Source organism: Fopius arisanus, unplaced genomic scaffold, assembly GCF_000806365.1.
Source record: "Fopius arisanus strain USDA-PBARC FA_bdor unplaced genomic scaffold, ASM80636v1 scaffold00071, whole genome shotgun sequence".
In the NCBI taxonomy this organism is placed as follows: domain Eukaryota; kingdom Metazoa; phylum Arthropoda; class Insecta; order Hymenoptera; family Braconidae; genus Fopius; species Fopius arisanus.
In genome coordinates this window covers 468,783-492,272 of record NW_011887810.1, presented here as the reverse complement: position 1 = coordinate 492,272, position 23,490 = coordinate 468,783, and the positions used below count along the sequence as shown (strand labels likewise).

The 23,490-nt window shown below is 35.0% G+C and overlaps 1 protein-coding gene across 8 annotated transcripts in view; it reads left to right on the top strand.

Annotated features, from left to right (window-relative positions):
- The window catches only part of eag (ether a go-go), a 144,576-nt gene that overhangs the window by 101,349 nt on the left and 19,737 nt on the right, over positions 1-23,490 (top strand). For 3 of the 8 annotated variants that reach the window (XR_892457.1, XM_011310009.1, XM_011310008.1), the window contains 3 exons: positions 2,170-2,484; positions 18,260-18,528; positions 19,444-19,709. Coding sequence is in view for 7 of the 8 variants with exons in the window: in XM_011310009.1 (XP_011308311.1) it covers positions 2,170-2,484; positions 18,260-18,528; positions 19,444-19,709 (850 nt within the window). In the remaining variant the exon portion in view is untranslated. The remainder of the gene's footprint in view (positions 1-2,169; positions 2,485-18,259; positions 18,529-19,443; positions 19,710-23,490) is intronic. The other 5 variants (XM_011310014.1, XM_011310013.1, XM_011310012.1 and 2 more) reach the window with 3 other exon arrangements.

Sequence of the window (23,490 nt, the reverse complement as noted above, 5' to 3'; positions counted from 1 at the left end):
AGGAAACACGCGAGGTCACTGAAATTGACACAGATATATTCTCTGCACACAGCAAACGCAATGCTGCTACTTCTTCGCGGGATGGTTGGAAAAATCTCATGTTTTCCAGATTTTATAATTTAGCGGTCCTAAATGAAATCGGTTTCGCCAAAGCAGTTATATTTAACCAGTCAAACGCTGATGAATAAAAAGTATTTGATTTATTCTTTGTTTGAAAAAAAGGGCATTCAATAGTCAATGCCAGTATATTGGTAATTTCGTCACTTTCAAAATTTCATTTAGTTCTTCAAAATAACATAAATACATAAAAATAACGTACATACATTTCTCTGTCCACACTCATTAAATTACAATATCTCTAAACTGCTACAGTTGTTTTGATCTGGAGAACGCGACAGCGAAATATAATTATATGATCGATCGCAATTACCTTAAGTGATGATCGACTCTAATTATATGAACTGACTCGTCCGAAAAGATTAAAAGCCCTCCCGCTGACAATAAACCGATCCCTGGTCCCGCAATTCCTGAACCTGGGGATTGTAATGTAACCATCTTTACTAATTAATGGCATTTTAGAGCGGCAGAATTAGCGGAGAGGGGGGGTCGCGTATACAGACGCGCCCCGAAGTTTACCCGAAATTTTACAATTTCTTTGTGACTTGTCTGTGAGGGTCGCGCTGAGAGTGTTATACAGTTCTTTTGATCTCTTCGGATGAACCAGCTCATATAATTAGAACTGATCATCACTTAAGGTAAGTTCGATCAATCAGATAATTACCTCCTAATTTAGCATCGAAACGATCGTTGTGAACTATAATCAACATCAATTGAAGTAGAGTATCATGCAACAGGCCCAGACATTGAATATTTCTATCGTAGCAGTTTCATCTAATCTTTCTCATACATCGATAGAACGGTTCTTATTATTACTCTCACCATCGAACTCGGTCAAGAAGGTATCCAAACATTAGTATTTTTCTAATTTGGGGAGGTTAAATAAAGGGCCTTTAACCACGTGCCAGTGCCAAATACTAGCCGAGCCAAAGGCGAGGCTTATAGACACATGGTCTTTTATTTCACCACCGGAAGTTAGAAGAGGATTTTCCGCTTCGGCGTAGAAGGAAAGTTAGTTAGGTAATTCATGGTAAAGAAATATGACTTAACTCTCGCCAGGGCGGAGAAGTATCCCGAGTGGAAATTATGTTAGGCGAGCCTGAGGTTTGATCAGAACTTGATATGGCGATGGTCTGTGTGAACTGATCAGGCAAACTTGATAAGAAACTGATCAGTCTTTGATTTACCCAACCTGACCCCTACTACTCTGATCAAGTTCTGATATGGTGAGCTTGATCTGAACCTGTGGTTCACTCATCTGTGATCATTCTGGTCAACTTCGGATCAGGTAAGCCGGAACTTAATCTGACTTCGCCCGCCTGCAACTATTCGGACCAGGTTCTGATCAGGTCAACGTGATCTGAAATTGAGCTGCCCGCCTGTAATTACTCTGATCAAGTTCGGATCAGGTGGACCTGAACTTAATAATTCAATTATTGACTTGTTATTATTATTATTATTATTATCAAAAGTATAATAGGTGAAATTTTAAAGTAGTAAATTTTCACTTTTTAAAGTGAACCAATACCCCGAATACACATCGTATAAGCAAAACAGTTCACTCAATAATAATAACGCGATAGTATAGTGGTTAGGACATAGCATTAGTACTCGTAAGGTCCCCGATTCAATCCCAAAAATAAAGAGGTTTTTTTCAGCATTAATTATAGTAGGTATCCATTGATAGGTAAATATAATCTGAAAGGTTGATAGTTGATCCATTGATAGGTAAATATAATCTGAAAGAATGATTAATTTTTTATTTTAAATTCATTACCGTTGATAAACATCTTTAATTTCGGTTATCAAGAATTTATCCGTTTTGTTTGATCAAACCCTGATTCGGTACGCCTGATCAAATCCGCATGGAGTCAAAGCGTTACATGCTTGATCAAGTTGTAGGATCAGTACCTGACCCAGCATCAAGTCTGATTTGATCCAAACTTGATCCAGACCTGAGCTAATTTTCCACTCGGGTATTTAAGCCGAGCGACAAAAAAGATAACACGATTTGTAAAGAAATCGTCTTGATTTGTTTGTCATTGAAATCAGTACCAATCTGCCCAGATGATGTCTCTGAGCGGCGATGTGATGCCACAGTATCGTCAGGAAGCACCAAAGACCCCACCTCACATACTCCTCCACTACTGTGCGTTCAAAGCAATTTGGGACTGGATTATTCTCTGTTTAACATTCTATACCGCCATAATGGTACCATACAATGTGGCCTTCAAGAACAAAACCAGCGAAGACGTGTCGCTGCTAGTTGTTGATAGTATCGTCGATGTTATATTTTTTATTGACATCGTCCTAAACTTTCATACGACCTTCGTGGGTGCTGGTGGTGAAGTTGTATCCGATCCAAAAGTAAGTTGAACTATTATCTATTTTTATATGGTTATGCTTGTTTTACCGGCTGACTGAAATTGTACGATTCCTAAATAAACATAAATATATGTTAATGTATAGCTATACACACTTTGACAGCGCTAGTACGAAAAAATGGCAACGAACCGAAGAACAAAGTTCGATATAGATTTTTTTTTCATATTTCACACGTTTTCCGGTGTAGGAATTTGCGAACTTGCAGACTTGGGTATTGTATTGGCAGCATCTGCTTACCAACATTCAGTTGTCGGATACTTAACCAGAACACTGGCCAGCATCATCCGCCAATACTCGATTGTTCGATATTCCGCCAATATGTCGGCCCACATCAATCCAACGAGGTTCGGTTGAGCTATGTTGGTGCAATGGTGAAGTTCCGATCTCTTGAATAAATATTTGTTGGTCGATCATTGTCCATTCATGGGCCCTACGTAGCTTTCCCAATATACGTCCCTTAAAGTAATCATTGAGTATAATTACATTATAATTAACATTAAACACTTAAATCCGTTGACATCTCATCGGAATCATCATTCATTGAGACCAGGTGAATAATTAAAAAATTCGGAAAAGGAGGCGTTTTCTATAAAAATAATAATTGCTATTATTATTGCAATTATTTTTTAATTAAATAAATTACGGAAATCTTCAGTAATGTAGTGATGATTAATTATTTATTAACTGATCAAAGAAGTTTTTATGCTCCTACTACAAGACTGAGGTATTAGGTTCGTGGTTAGGGCGTAGGACTAGTGTGCGAAAGAACGTAGGTTCGAGTCTCGACGGCTACAAAATTTGACTTCGTTGATTACTTATATGAATTGCCTCGGTACGAGCTCATGGGGAGGTTGACTATTTTAGGATGTTGGAGAAACGATTTACACAGTTCCTTTCAATAATAACCGAAGAGCACTTTCTCTAAGATTAATATAATTCAGTTGGTTGAATATTGCCATCTGAAATCAAACTACGAGTAGATTCAGTTTTACCCCCAGTACTAAGATCTTTGGCGAGGAGTGGATATCCGTTGAAGTCCAGCTCCTCCCGTAGTCTTTCATGCCGAGAGGCCTCAGAAACGCTTTGGCTCTCCAATGTTTCGGTAAGTATTCTCACAGTTTTTTGCACTAATACTCTGTGAGGAGACAAATATTTTCTGCCCTCCCCCTGCCCCCTAAGATCACTATTTTATATATTGATTTCAATTGGCATTAATTGGTCTTACGTTTACATTAAGGATGAAACAACCACAACAGGACGACACTAGGTTAGAATATTTGTCATCGTTGGGTTCCCCCATTCCCCAAATTATTCCTTCCCTCCACCCCTCTTCCCCTCGCCGTGGCACTCACCACGGAGAAAAGAAGACGGGCGGAAAAACATGAAAACCCCCCACGAACGAACTGGACACCACGTGACCCGGAAAAGAAGAAGATATGCCTCAGCTAAGCCCCAGAAATAATTATGGAAGGAAAAGGACACTCAATGAGGAATGCCCCCGATCAACCCCGATTATCACCGATAATGGGGGAAGAAGAATAAGAGGTGACTGGCATCCATCACTCGTGATACAGCCGCCCCGTGCATTAGAGACTGTGTGGAGAGAATGTAGAACAGAGGATTTTTGTAGAGAAAGTTTTGTAGACAGAGGAAGTTATGTAGAGAGTTAGTGCGGAGACCCAGGAGCGAAGAATAGAAATAAGGAAGGATTAGAAAGAAGAAAAGGAGAGGAAGTGTGGAGAGGAGACCCAGAGACGAAGGAGAATTAGGAGATAGAGTCCAGAGGATCTGTTATTGTTGACCGCCATTACCGTGAGTGCCGGTGCATCTATTCCCGGCCCCAACGAATTTTCCCTTTTTATGATAATTTCCCCCCAACGGTGAGCCTCGTAAAAATTAAGTACTAGTATACTATTATTTTCTTTGTTTGTACTAGTACGGATTGTTCACGAAACCCCCGTAGTTGATAAGGATTTTTCAGGTCGGTTTCCTAACTTCTTCCCCCTTACCCCATTAACTTCTCCCCTTTACTCTTTTATGTTGAATTTTCTTCGCATGTTGCCGCAGGCAGGCTGGCCTTACCCCTCTCCCTAGGTTTCTCAATAAAAGGCCTATCATTGACTAAAAACTTGTTGCTCACTCTGTGTTCTGATTGGAATGGAAATATACACAACTTATTAATAACATCCCCCCCCCCCCATTTTCTTTTTCTTTATTTCAAGCCCTCCCTTACATCAGTCAAATCCTTTGAATTTCCCCAACGTTCTATTTTTTCCGGTTCCATCGTTTCCTCGCCGGAAATTAACATCTTTTAATTCTCCGGCCAAGGTCACAACTCTTTCATCATTGTCAACAACAATGGTTAAACACAGTTCAATTATCTTTTGACGGAAGCAGAACTCACGTGGCCACGTGTGACTGTTTAGCTCCATCCAAATGATGAAATCGACGTGCGAATTTCTCCACAAGTCGCCATATATACATTATAATTATTTGGAAAATCATATATATGAAGTATTCCAAGTGAAACGAATGAGGGAAAGCCCCCACCTAATTCTGTATGTGCGATATTTTTTTGTCGAAATATATTCATCTAAAAATTACCACTAATATTTTTAAGCTTTTAAGACACGATCTCAGCAGTTATGATTTTTTCAAATGATTTCCGTTTAACATCACATATCACAGTTATGTTATCACATTTAACATCACAGTTATGTTATGTACATAACTGACTCAATAATAAGGCGATCCTGACTTTTTCTTAAAATGTACGCTTTCAATCCACTTTTTATTCCGTAATATGAATAGTTTTTTATTGTTCTCATTGCATAGAAACTTTGAAACAAAACCTGATAAAATTAATCGTTCTTCGGGTTCGACCGGATTTAAAATTCTCAAAAAAATAAAGTACATTTGAAACAATTGAAAATAAGGAAATACCAAAGTGGGAAATAGGCTTTCAATGATGCATCATATTTTCGGTCAATTTTCTACTGTATGTTTTTATAAATTTAAAAACGGGTTGGTTTTTTTTGGTCACATTTTCTATATAATGGAGCATTATAAAAACATTCGTATTATGAAATAAATAACTAAATTGAAACCGCACATTCTAAAACGAAAACATTGCTCCATTTTTGAGTGAGTTATACCATTTTAAACGGAAATAGTTCTAAAAAATCATAATTGCTGAGTTCATGGCCCAAAAAATCTTTTACAAAATCTAAAAAACAAGTAGGATATGCTGTGGTAATTGATATCACATAGTTTTTTTTGGTAATGAATTAGCAACTCGCTCCCGAACCGTTATTTCACCATATATAAGTGATATAACAATGTATTGATTTACATTGTTATCATTACCATTTATATTGGTAATGATAATTAATTCCCTTCTAAGAATTCTAGAACTGATTTCTAAAACTAAGTGGCTGTATAATATTGTTCACATTGCTTTCAAATTTGGATGAGATATTGTTCTAGATGAATTATGCATACACAATCAAATGAATCAAACATAACGAGTGCAAAGAAACCATCACAAAACTCACATTCAAGAAAAATGACACAAGATTTTGAATTTGTAATGACGGTAATAGATGTCACATCACTAGGTACTGTTGGTATTGCTGGTATCGAAAGTGATGTTAAAAACTCTACTTGAAATCTTTTTGAGCATAAAATTCCGAGATATAGAAGAGATTTCAATATTACAAAAAAAATAAATAAATAAACAACTATTGTCGCTATCACTTTCATCTTCGAACTCGGTTCAAAAGACACTTGAGTGAATTTTTCAAGCCATCCAGGAGTTGATTCAAACCAATTTTTTTTCAATCATCGTCAAAATTCGAAATTTGAAAAAAAAAATTGAAAAATTGAAAAAAAAAAATTATACCAATTGAAACGAATTCGAATTATTGTCGATGTATAGAGCTCGATAGTGACTACATTAAAAAAAAAAGTTACTTGATTGCATGCATCAAGTCGCGCGCAATTCAAAAAAATTAAAGGAAATTGAAAAAAACGTTTGTCACATACATACACACACACATACATACGTACGGACAGGGTCTAAAAATTGCACTTTCGAACTTTTTGGACCATAATGGATTAATCCAACACAAAAAAACAAAAACTTATTTCTGCAAGACTACAATGCTCCCGTTTCGGGAGCAAAAAGTGAATATTTTTTGAGAAAAAACTATCACACCTCTAGAATTAGGTGAGGGTTTTACCATTATCTATTTCACTTGGAATATCCTATATATGTACTATTATTTTAGTATGAAAAAACATACAAACTTTTCAACCGTGGTACATATGCTACCTTATGTCCCAAAGAATAAAAAGCGCGATCGATCGAGCGAACTGAGGTTAGGATCACCGGGACATGAACTATATTGGATATATTGTTATAGATTTTAATTATCGCACTGATAGTAGCACTTGCTGAATGTTACCAAATCATGATTCATGATATTACATCATTAACTCATGTTAATGTGACCAAGTCATGAATCATGAATGAAGCTGTTCGGCCCTAATCCGGCATGTCGGGTTGGGTATCGAACGTTCGGTGAGGGTACGATCAACCACATTCGGATCGGATTAGGTACGTTATGCATTTTTCATATTAACGGCCGGACAATAATGACCAAGCATTTACCTGATGGCATTTAATCAATTAATAAAGTGTTAGTGGTAAGTTAATCAACTTTACGAAAATAAATGAGGAAAGAATAAATTGTGATCCCGGAACGAATTGCTTGACAATACGAAAAAAAAGTAGCCACACCAGTACTTGAACCCAGGACCTCTCGGTTCGCAGTCTTGCAGTTTATTATTTTTTTTTTTTACCAAATTCATTTTTTATTCAGACGATAAATATTTACAACATGAACAAACCTTAGATATACCAGTTTTGCGTACATCATTGCTATTCGCTATAGCTGATACCATTGAAATGGTTTTACTTTTTTTTCCTCATATTCTGACCCTTTCTGCCTTCCGCCTTATCTAATTGGCCCTAACCCATCCTATGCATGCGGCTGTAGATCCTAGACTGTACCGTATTCACTCTTCTATAGAATATACAAGTGACATGGGAAACCATAGGAAAAACCATGTCGGTACAGGCGGTTGCTCTATTAGCAGCCTTCCGCTGATCGGTGCCTGTTAAAAAATTCGATTCAGCGGGAAAACGAATCTACAACTTTCAGAACACTAGGCTCGCACCTAGCCACTGAATTACCAATGTCGGTGGTCTACAATTACTCAAGAACTACAATTTTCCCATTATTCATGCTACCCCCCAATTCACCCTTCCGTTCCTTCCTTCCGTTCCCTCTCTCATTGTAACTTTTTTTTCAGTAAACATTTTGTAAGTCGTAGATGAATGTCCAAGTAAAAAAACTGCTCATCTAATTTTTCTGAATAATTTCATCTACTATATATACTATATTCGTTTGAGCGATTAAGAAAATATTTCAACCGGCATGTCTAACGAAATTTCTAGTCGGTATCCATCATATCCATCTTTATATTTACATATTAAATTTCAATAAACACGATAATACAATGTTTTTCAGTAATGTTATTCAACTTTAATAACAGTAAAAATAATATAATATTGGCTTTTTAGAGTTTTGGGTGTTTTTAGATGGTCCCATATGCCACACGATGTGATTGTGGTCCTTCCCATCAGTTCGGCGCAGTCGTGCACTAATCGAGAGCAGCACTTGTATTTGAGTAGTGCCCTCAGCGAACCTTCGCTATACGAACAGATGTATATTCTTTTGCCCTGTCCTGTCTATCCAGGATCAACCTTATAAGGATTATCCTTATTAACCTTAAACGCAGGCTCTCAGGGCCTCTCTTAATTTAATATGGAATATAATATATAATATAATATAAACGGCACATTTTCATTTATTTATTTATTGATATTTATTGATATTTATACCAATAAATAATGCGTGTGTAAGACGAGGCTATATATTATCCAGTTTGATTTTTTAGGTTATTAACCAATCGTGTTCGTTGTCAAACTATTATTAGTTATGCGCATGAACTTTGCCTTTTAAACTAACCATTCAGTAACTGTTACTACACCGTATGTGTAATATCAATTGAATTCTTTTATCAACATGAATACATTTATTTGCATGTTCTTCATATGATAACTGTAAGATTGTTTCTTCATCATACTCTCAAAGGACTATCGTAATATTGCTTGTGAATCGTAAGAAAATTGCAGATTAGGTCATACGAAAACTCAAAGCACTCTAATATAAAAGTCATTTGATACCATGATCAAAATAGTCTCAGCAGAACTCCCGGCTCATTCCACTAAACTTTAGTCACTTCGCAAAATATTGTGATTTCAACGTGTTCGCTTTGAGAAAAAGACTGATATTTGGAGGTGCACACGAGAAAAGACAAGAGAAACCTCAGAACGTATATTGATCCAGAAGTGAAGTAAACCAGGCGTGTAGTGAATAATAAATAGAAACGATTCGAAGGATCACATAGAAAACAAAAAACCTTCCTGACTGGAAGTTGGTTCAGATTTTCTTGAAGTCCAATCAGAACTCGATTCAGGGGTATCGGTCCAGTTTTTCTGATCAGATCTCACTCGATGAGATCACATTATAGGCGAGGCAATATTGTTCGATAAGAAAATGATAGGTAAAAACTTTGCTGTTGATCAAGTCTCACCTGATCAGACGAACCGGATCCGAACTGAATCAAATTCTGATCGCACTTCAAGAACGCCTGAACCAATTTCCAGTCAGGAAGGTTCTTTGTGTTTTCTATTTAATCCTTCGAATCGTTTCTATTTAATTTTCACTGGACGCCTGGTTTACTTCACTTCTGGGTCAATATGCTTTCTGAGGATTCTCTCGTCTCTTCCCGTGTTCCCAGATGATCAGAACTTGACCCAGTTTTTATCCAGTACTTCGGATCCCAAACACTAAAAGCGAGTTCAGATTAAGTTCTAAGCGTGCAAGCCTAGTCAGGTGATACCTGACCAAATGTTGATCCAATAGATTGAATCCTATGAACTGCAAATGGGTTGAGATCAAATTCTATAAACTATATATCTAATCAATTTATATAAACTTTGATCGATTATAAATTTAAATTTCATATTTCGCTATTTTATTATAAAATTTGCGTTCATTATCGAATCGAATCATTATTTCACTTGCTTGAAATCGTATAAACCTCTCCAATTTTCTATTTTTCTACGAGAACTCATTAATCCAAGTTAGATATCAAAAAATTTCTTAAAATCGTTTTTACAGAACTCATTCTGTTTTACGGAAAAAAGTTCTATGGAAAATTAAACTTCGTAGTATACAAAAATCAAAATAAGGCGAGAAATTTTACATAAACTCAACTTTTTAGGGATCATATTGAATAGTTTCCAGTAGATCCCCATCTGCTTGCAATTATATTAATCACCTTCGAGTAAAGCTTTCCGGAAGTAAAAACTGATCTTTCATCAGTAGGAAAACGATAAAATGTTCGAAAAATTATAACTCGGTGACCATTTTTTTTTCCTCGCTGAAAATTTAGCTGAGATTTTATCTCATTATACACAGCGTAGAAAAAAATTGATCATCTTACAGGAAATTGCCTTGATATGAGTCTGGTGCACTCGGGCGCGTCAATTGGGCTCGACTTTACAAAAAGGAATATTCGTACCTTTCATAGATTCCGTGAGACAGGGTATCAGTCGTACACATAAGAATTGAACACATTTATGTTTGTGCACAGATGTAAAAATCAAATTAAATATGCACATTTGATTTTTAAACGTGCACATCAAGACAGACAGACAGACAGAGCATCAAGAGGCTGAAACTACCAGGTCACACTCGTCCCTTAGGCAGGTCTTAAAAGTGGAAAAACTCGGCATTTGATTTTTTTTTAACGATAACTTTAATTTTATTTATTTTTTTAATTTATGACAGTGGCATTTATTTAACATGTAATAAGTCATCATATCACATTCGACAAATGTCACATCCCTTACATATACCGAAGTGGTGAAAAGTACTGTGCTGTTAGGATACTTGACGCTAAACTATTCAACACGTACCTGAACTACTTGCACTCGGACATATGTTGTATAGTTACAGTTGTACATGTATGAAGAGTTACTTCATCACCGAGGCTGAGAGTAAATTATTTAATGAGATTAACAACAAACACTGTAAGAACCAATTTGGTAAGGAACAATTTACATGGAAAGATCTTGTTGTTATATTGTCTAATGCCAAAGAATTCTACAAATATCTCGGTGGTCGGTAATCAGTGGTACCGTACACTATTAAAGACAATTTAAATTAGTTACTGCGGCCCTTCAAAAAATATTTCAACAGCCTTCCAAATATCCTATCTATGTCGTCCTAAAGGGATCCGCGGTCTAGAAAATATTAAAAACATTATTTTTTAAAGAATAAAGAAATAAATATATGAAAACCAGAGAGATTAATCATTTACTTACAAGTTTCCGCAAATCTATTTCGATGTTCAGAAATGTCACTTTGATTAAGGTGGTTGTCGCGCGACAGTCTCTGTAAAAAGTTTATCCGCTGTAAAACGGCCCAGTTTAGAACACAATCTTTTAGCGGTATATAGTCTCACTTGATTGATTGCATTGTGCATGGATAGCTAAAGCATAACTATATATTTTCCATATTAACTATTTTCAATTATATAAATTTATGAATTTCCGATAATTATATTCCGTAAACCAAACGGTCAATCGATTTGATTTTTTTTTCTGTATTTCCTCCCACGATGTATATTCCACGTTTTTTTTTTATTTCTGAAACTGTCGAGCCGTTGATTTTTAAAAAATTCTAATCGGCAAAACTCCATTTAAACACGTGTTAAATCACTCGAATTTCAAAAATTTATATCTCAAGTTCAGAACGGTCAATTGCAAACGGAAAAGGCTCTTTTTATTGCTAATTTTTCAAACTATTCACCATAAAATTGTTAACGAAAGCTGTCGAAAAAAAATTCTACGCGACAACAACCTTAAATTGACATCCGGAACATGTAAATAAAATGAAACAAAACACGGAAATTCGAAGTTACGCGTATGTTAAAGTTTATGTGCACGACTAATCCCGTGCAGATAAATTACAACGCCTATTATTTTTGTGGCCGTTATAGCTTTAGACGTGTACAAATAAAATATGTTTCCCTTGAGCATAAAAAAATATGTGCACAACTTTTTTTTTTAATTAAATCAATGTGTACCAATTTTACGGAAAACATTAATTACAATTTCGAGTGTACATTTTTTTGTACACATATTATATTATGTGCACGCAGAAAAGTAACACTGTGTGCAACATAATAGAGTGAAATCTTGTGCTCAAATTGGATGTGCACGTTTAAAAATCAAATATGCATATTTAATTTGATTTTTACATCTGTGCACAAACATAAATGTGTTCAATTATTATGTGCACGACTCATACCCTGTCTTCCTTGAAGAGGAAATATTGTTTGGGAAACGATTATTAAATATTATCATGTTGTTAAGCAACCTAACTTGACATGCATTTTTTTTAATTTTTCGCTTGTATATTTCCCGCTCTCGATGTTACATTAAAGTGCACAAACTTCTCACAATGAAAAACATTATCAGCATCCTTTAACCTTTGGACATAAAGATAAAGTGACGAAGTGACCGATGACGATTGGTCTAGCCTTTTTTTCCTGTAAAATCGCCCTGAAAATTTTTCACGTATTCGGATTTTTTTCGGAGTAAAAAATGAAGGTAAGACGATATTTGAAATTCAACAGTTAACGATGAAACTGAAAGTGGAATGATCGTAAACCTAAAAGAAGAAAAATTGAGTTTTTCCATTTTCATTACTGTTAAAATTTTAGCTCGTTTTTATAAATCACTCGAAGTTGCTAAAAAAATTGACAAATTTTCCTCCATGTCTTATCGAAATTTCATATTAAAGGAAGATTTCTTCTTCCAAAACCAAGGAAAATTCGACATTTTTTGGACCAGGTTGAGTGTCTTAAACAAATGAGTGGAAATATCAATGGTGATGGAAATTTCAACAATTATTGACGATACAATTTTTCCCTCTCAAGTTCACAAGTATCCCACTTTCATTTCCACCGATGAATGTTCAATCTGAACCTTCATTTTACTTCCATTGTTTTAAACCAAAAAGAAAAAGTCCGAACATATGCATAAAAATCTACCAATGTTACCCCCACCACACGAATATAGGGCAACCCTTGTAATAACATAAGGTCCATTATAATTGGAGCCTTAATAATATTATCGATACAGCTCCGCGCCTACCAAAGGTTGCCGACCTCTGGCCTAGTGTAGGCTTGGCAAAGTGAGCTCTCTGAGCTCACCGAGCTCCCATCCTCGATTAGGCCAATAACTCAAAAAAAGGGTCGTATTGTACTGTGCAGATTGTCGGAGTGGTGAGACCCATTGCTTGGGTCAGAGTAGGGGTATCGTTATATCAGTCAACGCGTAAACATTTTCTTGATGTATTTGGCATTATTATCTTATGACAGATCTTATATCGACAGTCACATGATCTTATACCGAGAGTATTATGACAGTACACGGTCTGTTTTAGTTTTGAAAATTACGACGAGTTTTTCTTGAAATTTCGTTAGCTATATGTACGGATGTGGAAAAATTTTAATGCATGTGATATAAATGCTGAAATTAATTAATTCGGTGAAAAATTAATAGATGTGGCAGCAATAATACTCAGATTACGTGAGCTGTCATTACAGAAATACAACATACAGGCGTGCAGGCCATTGAGCAATATTATCATGCCAAACTACCGTACTAATGAAACTCATCAGTACTCTAGCTTGGCTCATGATCTACCAGGAGCACTACCTTAAGAGTTCAGAGCGCACATAAACCCTGAACCCATTCAAGTTTGGCCAAAATATGAACTAATTCTGAACTAGGTCTGTTAGAAAAGCGCAACCATCTCAAATATGGAACAGGTTCAAATACGGCGAAATAGTATCGAATTTCAAGCACATAACGATATTTAAGGGATCTTTAGAGTAACATACACATAGATTCGGCACGATTGGACCTACAGAAGCTCGAACTTGAATTCGTGCGGTAAGCATTGTCTGAGATTGTCCGACGAGCCAGGTCGCAACGGTGACTCCGGATTTGGAAACTATGGAATATCAGTTCCTACATCAGAAATAGTGCGTTGCTCTATGAAAAAAATTTGATTATTCAATGAGCAATGAATTTTTCATATGCAAAAAATTCTTTGTTCGCCAATCTATTCAATTCTTTTAATGTCTCAAAAAAATCGTTAAAAAATCGTGACTTTTGTTCACAACAAAAGTCAATAAACTTTTTGGAAATTTTTCTGAGATTTTTTTTCATACAAGGTATAGAGATGCCTATATTTTAAAGAATATTCTTGTTTCTTTTCTGTTCAGACTAAATAAGCTGTTCAATGGAGTTATTCTCATATTTTTCATATTTATTTAAGATCGAGAGAGATGTTACAAGACTTTGACTTTTACAGATGATTTAACTAACCGCGGTGTTGAAAAATAAAGCTTATTTATCAGAGTCACAACTGTAGTCTGCTTTTTATAAAAAAAAAAACCAAATTCGATGAGAAAGATTAAAGAAGGAGATGGAAAAACTCGAAGATTTGAAAGGAAAAGTCGATTTTGATGTAGACGTTGGCCGGTTCTTGGCGATCGTCAAATTATAATTTGGGAATAAAAAAATTTATGTGATAGCGTGATTGATCACAATGTGAATTTTTACACCTCGAGAGAAATTCAGATTCGTTTCTCGATCACAAAAATTCGATCGATTCTAGGAACCGTCAAAACGCTAAACTGACCTTATCGCATTTGATCTCGACACTGTTGGTGTCTCCTTTGAATTTTCGATATTATTTCTATGTAATATTACTCAATTTTAAAAAAATTCGAAAAATACAAATGGCTCTAACTGTAGTTCTTGGGAAGAACCGCGCCAAGTAAAAAATTATTTTCACGTTTTCTAAATTTTTATTACCGACATCACGTTGTAACTTCATTTTAAGTATATTATTTGCATAATTTTTTTTACACAATGCACAATATTTTTCAATAATTTGAAAAAACTTCTTTCTACAATTATGTATCTATTAGATGGAATAAATTTTTTTTAATTCAAAATCTCGAAATTCATATTTTAATTAATCTTCACAATTGAATTCAGTAACAGGTGTAATTACATACCTAAATACGTCAAGAACAGCGTCTAATTTTCGAACGCAGCGCAAATTTAATATTTGTTACCACAAAATACACAATCATAATAATGGAACTCAATAAGAAACAAAATCTGAGGGAAGAAATGAAAAATTCACCTCTTTTTCCCTGTCACAATTCAACGGTTTGAATGGTTTGACTACACTGATGGCAACATCTTAACGCCAAATTTGGCTGTGGTTAGGTTGGATCGAACTGCTCCCAACCTAGTGATTTCAATGTAACCGAAAGTTAATAGAAACTGGGAATATATTGGCGTATTTTCGCCAATAATAATAGAAGAAACGGAAAACTTATATCAATGAGCAACGCGAGGGCGATTTATATGATGTAACTATGCACAGATTGCATGTAACTGGTGACGTTTGTATTTTATGGATTAAATACGATTTGGAAGTAGTGGAGGGTAGTTGTGTTGTGTACAGATACACGGTAGCTTTCGGCCTCATTTGTTGAATAGAGATGAAATTTTGACTTGGCCGATACGCTACTGCGTATCTTGATTCAATAAAAATGACCTGTCTTTTCCGTAATTCCAGAGCGAAATGTGGTTGCAGAAAATTTTACGGAACTGTCACGTCATTTTTATCTAAAGTCACCATATTTTTCTGCGGCATTCCGTAATTTTTATCTGACCGATCTGCGAAAAGTTAGGATCCCGTCAGTTAAATTGTTCGAATCGATTCCGTAATCGGTAAGCGGACTGAAAATTCCGTAATTTTTATTAAATATTTCTGTCCATGTACTACTATTGATAAGAAATTTATTATTTATAATAGAATTTTGCAGTAGCCTTTCATGTATTCTATGATAATTCTTTGAGTTTTGATCATTCCATATTTGGATAAAAACTAAATACTGAATTTTTTCTTATTTAATACTTACCGCGCCAAAATAGTATATTACGCAACAAATATGGTACGGATTATGGTTTAATAAAAAAAAATTTCAAGGGACATACGCGATTTCGATGAACAGCCTTCACCGATTTCGGCTCATTTTACAAACTTCCCACGAGTCAAACAAAAAATATAACGCACGAGTTTTATACAGTATTTTATGTCATTGGGCGTAGAATCCGCGATTTTAACAAGCAAGACGAGGTCAGAATCGCGTGAATGTGAGTTTTTTATAGCATATAAACATAATTTTTCAATATTCGTTCTAGCAATCCCGAGTGGGAATTTAAGTCAGTTCCAAATGAAGTTCGGATGAAATCAGTTTTCATTTTTGATCAGGTACTGATCCTCCAACTTGATCAAGACTCGATCAGACAACTAACGTCTTGAATTGATAAAGATTTGATCAGGCGGGCCGGATCAGGGTTTAATCAAACCAGACGGATTATAGTATTTGATAACGGAAGTCAAACATATATATTGCTGATAATGACTTCAAAGTACAATATATTTACAAAATACAAATTGTGTTGTGTTGTACTTGTAGTAGTATAGTTGCAGTAGAATTTCAACTGCCTGCCCTTGTAGTGTAAATGTATTCGTGGCAAATTTGTAGACACAGAGATATATAGAATCTTTTGTGCAGTTGATTTCTTTCTATTTTTGGGAGCTTTCACAAGGATTACCTGAATAGTTTTCTACTCACAGTCCACCAATTCAATAAAAATTCATAATCTAGACTAAAATAGTCTAGGGTAAATTCAATAACTTTTCATTAATTTGCTCCATATAATATACAGTACTACAATAATTATTGTAGATCAGATAAAATACGTATTAGTATGCGCGCGAAACAAATCATATAGCTCCTGTGTAGCTTATATAGAATTTATAATGATATACATGGAGAGAAAAATTCAATGAAAATTGCGTGCGTGTTCGGTAGCCTGTCAGTCAAAAAAGGATTCAGTAAAAATTGCTGAATAGTTACACACTCTTTTTTCTATTCTAGTGAAGTGAATAAAATCTTTTTGTTCTCACGCACATTCTAATGACTAAAATATGCGTAAGACTGCTAGATAGCAAGAGGAGAGAGAAAAACCAGTCAATAAGAACTAGAGATTAGATATTTTACAACCCTACCAATCCTTGGGAAAAGCCTGAGGGAATTTTAAATTTCATTTTAGAGCCAATCGAAACCAAAATTCTATATTTTCCATATAATCTTCAACACCATTACGACAATTTCTCCCAAGAAAAAGGCCTCATTCGAAGAAAACTATTCAAGTCCCAGGCATTGTATGATTCAATCCATTGTCAGCCGTGTGGTCCAAAGAAAATTCCTTTTTTTATCATAAAAATTAGAGCCTTCAGAACTGGAAAATCCTCGCTAAACTCAAATTTTTCCTCGCCAGAACAAGGGTGGATCAAGATAGAGGATTGAGCCTTTTTCTGACCAATCAAATACAAACTTTCATGTTGTGACAATTCGCTCCTCCGTCTTCCTGAAAATCTCGCCAAAATTAGCAAGGGAGGAAAAGGGAGTCCAAGACGAACAGTGACAACGGAAACATTTACAATTTTGCAATTTACCAATCTAAACTTTCGTTTGTATCGAGACCAACCATATCGTATCTTGAAAATACAAAACTCACGTGTGAACCATCATCCAAAATCCGCAGTGTTCAAGTGTTCACATAATTTTATTACGATTACAATCACACCATTTAAAAAATATTAACAGAAAACGGAGGGAATCAAAAGTTAACTACTAAAGTCTCATTCATTCAATAACAAACGAGGAAAAAAACAATCACTTCAATCCCTCTAGTGATATTAATTTGGTAGCTCAAGTGCACCACCATCCGATTGTACATAAGGATAAAAAGTACGGTCCAGCGTTCACGTCGCTATCCCTTTGAGTCGTCTATTATTAAATAGGTCAAACCATTAGGTCTGATGACTTGGTTAAAACCCATGCCTTATTAAGTAATATGATAATACCAGGATCAAGCTCTTATGCGGTATGGCACCAAAAGATGTGCTCCCCCGCAAGTACTCGAGTGATTCCATAGGATAGCTTGGACGGCAATCTTTGAGGATTATGTAGTGTTTCGTGGATAAAAAATCAAATATTTAAAAGTTATTTTATCCGGTAAAATAATGCGAATCTATCAAACATTTATCGAAATTTTGGTGCAAGTTTTTGACACGATTTCCTGTATTGTTGTATGGAAGTATGGGAATGGAAATAAAGGAATATTGTGACTATCTTCAGCACTGATAATTATTATTAACAGCTCGATTTAACTCTAGACAGTCGTTCTTTCCTTGACTAATCTTGTGATGACTTTCTCCCTGTGACAATATGATAAGGACGACCCCACAGCAATAAAGCAATCAAGTTTTTCCTAAAGAGGGAAAAATAAAAACTTGGAAAGAAGAAATTTTATACTCGTGGAAAAACTACAAAATCCACCATCTTGCATCTTTTAATTCCATCTTCTTTACAACATTGTCTTTTTCAGGTCATCAGAATGAATTATCTGAAATCGTGGTTCATCATAGATCTCCTAAGCTGTCTACCTTACGACGTTTTCAATGCCTTCGATCACGACGAAGATGGCATTGGGAGTCTCTTTTCAGCACTGAAGGTTGTTAGATTACTGCGACTCGGACGTGTCGTACGTAAACTGGATCGCTACCTCGAATATGGTGCTGCCATGCTTATACTACTCCTGTGCTTCTACATGCTGGTAGCCCATTGGCTTGCCTGTGTCTGGTATGTCATATTAAGGTGATTTCTTGTGGTGGATTCTCCGCTCCTAAACACTTCCCATTAGAATTTTCTAGTTGTAGTTTAAAATTGACATACTTGACGCTATAACGTATTCACTACTTTTTTAGTAATCAACAATGTACCGAAAGCAGCATAAATTAATTGACGAATTTTCGACAAAACCTTTTTCAACTCCCAACATTATTGAGTCTTACTATTATATTGATAATAGAATTTTTTAATTGAATCTGCAACATTTATAACTATTAATCGCTACTTCATAATACAATTTTTCGCCATGTATACCTTATTCGGGCTTGTACATTACGGAAGAAAAGACTGGATCGAAATCACATGTTAAAAAACTATCCCAATGGCGTAATTTTTGAGTGAGTGAGTGAGAGGCATTTCAAACGAAATTCAAAATAGTATGATAACTGTCATGATCATGCCCCAAAAAATCATTTCAAAAATCAGTACTCATTTTCAGATGAATATATTTCAGAAAAAGAATATTGTGCACATAAAATCAAATGAGGGTTTGCTGTCATTTATTACGCATGCAATATCCCAATATCAAATTGGCGAAAATATGCAAATGGAAAATTAAATGGTTGTCAATTAGAAAATAAATTCCGTTCCAAAATGAATGGTTATAGTACTTATATGGGCTAAAGACTTCTCACTGCTTTCATGTAACCATAATTATAGACATAAATGTAAATTCGATACCATAAGACAGAGAACCCTAAGTATTGGCACCAGAATAATCTATACGTGTATAATATAGACTATCACCAGAAAGCTTTTTTCTTGCTTCACTTTCCTTTGGTTTGTATTCATTGGCGTGGTCCTTGTATTTATAAATTTTCTGCATCTCTTAATGAGATATCATTTTCTCAAGAAATTTTTGTGCTCATGACACCCCTCAAGGTACTCAATAGGCAGGTCTGACGCTGATGGTGGCGTTCAATACTCGTGGCTGTGGAAGTTGGCAAATGTAACTCAATCGCCATACAGCTATCTCTGGACCAACTCTAGTACTGTGCCTGAGCTCGTTGCTGGGCCTTCCAGGAGAACTATGTATGTTACAGCTTTGTATTTCACTATGACGTGTATGACATCCGTAGGATTTGGTAACGTCGCCGCTGAGACGGATAATGAGAAAATCTTCACCATTTGCATGATGATAATTGCTGGTAAGCTTACGGCATATATCTCTACATCTACAATCATAATATATTTTAATTTAGTGAAATGTCATTCCAATGTCAAATCTGAATTTCAAATTCATTTTTTATCCATTTTTATCCATCTTATTGACAATTTATCGATCAATTAAACTAACAATGCCAATTTTTGTCGGAATATTCACATTTTTCCTTCAAATGATCCTTTATTAAATAAAGTATAATCAATTCATTTTCTTCGTTTTATATATGGATTCGGATTGAAGTCAACGAGGTTCAAACCCTCACTTCCTTCGATTGTATCGCTAACTTTTTGCCATATTGTACAAATCATTGGATAACTAGTCAATTTTTTGGAGATTTTTTGACGATACCAGGAATCCGCTATGAGTTTTTTCATTTTTTCAGCTTTTAACGAATTTCAGAAAAACACGAAGTTTCCTTTGCAGGCATGTTCAAAAATAGCATGTGCACCTAGGGCGGGACAGCACTGACTTTCCGCCCTTGATGCACAATATACGATTTTCAAAATTTGCGTTTTTCGCCAATAAATGAACATGGTTACATATTTTTTGTACATCACATTCTATGAGAATTCATCATAAAAAGGGGAAATATCCTGCTTTTTCCAAATCAGGCCCGATTTTTTTCAAAAAAATTCAATGAATTTGTGATACCAAAAATAATATATTGTGCCTCAAAGGGGGAAAGTCGTGTTTTCCCGCCGGACGTGAATATGTTTTTTTTCAACTAGTCAACATATCAAGGGAAACTTCGTATTTTGCTATATCTGACGAGCAGAAGAAAAGTAAACACTTTCTGGGCAGGTATGTTGAAAAGAAAGTTTCACCACAGGATATCATGGTTCTCCCATTTTATCGCACCCTTTAGCGAGATATGTCATTATTCAATCTTTTCAGAGCTATTTTTTATTTCTGAACTAAACCATGAGAAATAGCCGTATAGTACAATTATACCGTCAAATAATCATTGTCATTGACAAGATTATAAAAATGTCAGTGATATAATGGGGATCATCTAAAAAACCATACGGTGTACAAGCATAGAGAAATAATGCAATTTTGTTATTTTGGGCACAAAGTTCAATGTTATAATCAATGATGAGAAAAACGAAAACTTGTATTTAAAAAAATTATTAATCAGTTAATATTTACAAGAGTTACGCTCTTAAAGGCTGAAAAAAAATAAAAAAAATTGTCGCGGATTCCTGGTAACGTCAAACAATCTCAAAGAAATTGAATAGTCATCTAATGATGTCTATAATATGTGAAAAAATCGGCGATAAAATTGAAGGGGGTAAGGGTTTAAACCTCGTTGAATTCACTCTCAATACCCCATATTGTATATTATATTATATATATATATATATATGCTTTTTTCTTATACATTAATAGAAATCATGGTTCTATCAAAATAATTGTTTAGTTCTGCAGAAAATCGCCTGAACCGTGAAAAACAGTTTGTTATCTTTTTTGACAAATAACTAGTTTTTTCAAACTATTTATTCAATGCATAACACTTCAAGGCTGCTTGCCAACTATATTTTTTTGTACTTGCTCTAAAGCTCCACGTTATTTGTCAATTTGCATACAATGTATACTTCGAGAAAGACTTCACGAGTCATTCTTTTAAAGTACTTCTCTGCAGTTTAAGATAACGTTTTAGAAAAATTGGGTTTAAAAGTTCACGAGGAATTTTAATAACTTCTGTTCGTATGTCCTTCGACTGCATTCCACTGAATCTGAACGCGTAAACATTACAGCCGTTTTCGTCATACAAATCTCACAAATTTTCTTCGTACGAATTAATTTATAACGGAGAATCTCAAATATTTCATATTACGAAATTCATTCTACACTACTGATGGGTCTCTCAGCCCGAGTTTCTATTCATCTTCTATCCTGCTACGGGAAATAGTAACAAGAAAAATATCTAAAATACGAACGCATTTTATAACATTCTCCGGTGAGCAATCAGTATCTACTAGAGTTGAACGTTATTCATGATCTACGATAGAAGAGAAGATAATTTTAATAAATGAAGGCCTATGTACATGTGGGGAATTTGAAGCGCCCTTAACCACCTCATAACCCTTACTATCACCTATCAAGTTATCGATTTTTTTCAAGAGTGTAATTCATCTGAGAAGACTCTTGAATTTTTTGAGTGTATTCGATATAGCCTAGATTCCACTCACTATTTTTTTACACAATTGTAATTCTCGTGACAATTGTTTAATTTTATCAAATATTTCTTTGAAATGTGTCTATTCATAGTCTTCTCGTCCAAATGCGTGTAATATTTTCTAGACTCATTATTATATTGAAACATTTCTAAGAACCTTCAAGTACTACTTGTTCTCATGTGCATACTATTATTTCTTTTCAAAAAAATTGAGATAATTTTAAATATGAAAAAACGTTGCTAGATACTGTATATTATTAGCTTTGTTCCATTCATTCCGTATCAAAACTTGGGTGAAAAATAATTCACAAACAATTATTGATTGTAATTATTGATTCTAAGTGATTTGATCATTCGTCTATTGTATTATGTGCGAATATTTCACCGAATATTTTGCACTACTGACTAACGTGAAAAAGTTGAATGGAAAACGATGATAATGATAATGAATTGTCATCCCACTTCAACATTTGGTAGAGATCGTTTTGTACTAGAAATATTCTCCATTCTTTATAAAAGGAACTGGTTTCACGATACATGTAAACGAGCAAGTTTTGCAGGTCTGTTGAATCATACACTGAGAGAAAAATTTAGTAAAATGTAGTGAACTAGAAAAATTATAAATTAGATTCAAGACAATCAAAAATATTTTTGAAGTACCTATTTTATTAATTACATTTTTTAATAGATTCGCCTAAATTTACTATTTCTTCACTAATCAGTCGTAAAAACAATACTATTAATGACAGTTATATAAAATCGAAACAGAAAAATGAATTTTCGAATTGCATTAGATTAGTTTTCGTAACTATTAAGAAGTCAAAAAAGATTTTTTTAATCTTACTATGCAAAAAGAAATGCTTGAGGTTGCCAAAGATATTTCTAAATTTAATGCACCTTCAGGCCTATTTAAACGAAGACTAATTTCAATCTTTAATTTAGATTAGAAATTTGAGTTTGAACAATATTCCAAATCACTAAAGCAACAATTCAACAAAATATTGGAAAAATAATAAATAAACCAATGGACAAGTTGATTAGCGATAGTGAGGATTCTAGCTGGTTCAGCTCATTCGCAATACCATGGATTGTCTGTAGTATTTTAATCCAAGATCTCGTGGAAGTTGAACAAAACAGTCGAACAGACGCATAGAAATATGTGATGCCCTCGGATCCCCCTGTTGATCCAACTTCCTGCTTACTCAAGCAGTTGGACATGGCTCACGGAGAATTTGCTTAATGCTCTGGAAAGTCATGCTCTTAGGTGAAGGTCTCGCGCAAGTACACTGTCAATCACTCTTGATGAGATCTAACTGGTCTATTGTTAATAGTACTTTACTGATCCATTACACTTCATTTATCCCGGGGCTCGGCGTCTCGCGGTGCTAATGTGCTCGGAGGGACCGCACTAATCATTCTCCCCAGGACCAACAGTCCGGGTCCGGGTCCAACCGTAATCTTCCCAGGATCACCTGTACTGATTCGAATTTGACCGTGTTCTGACTGCTAGGAGGTGTCCCCTAGAAAGGTTTCAGCTCCAAAATGCTTAGCTAGCCACTCCCACGGCTTGGTGCACGAACATTAT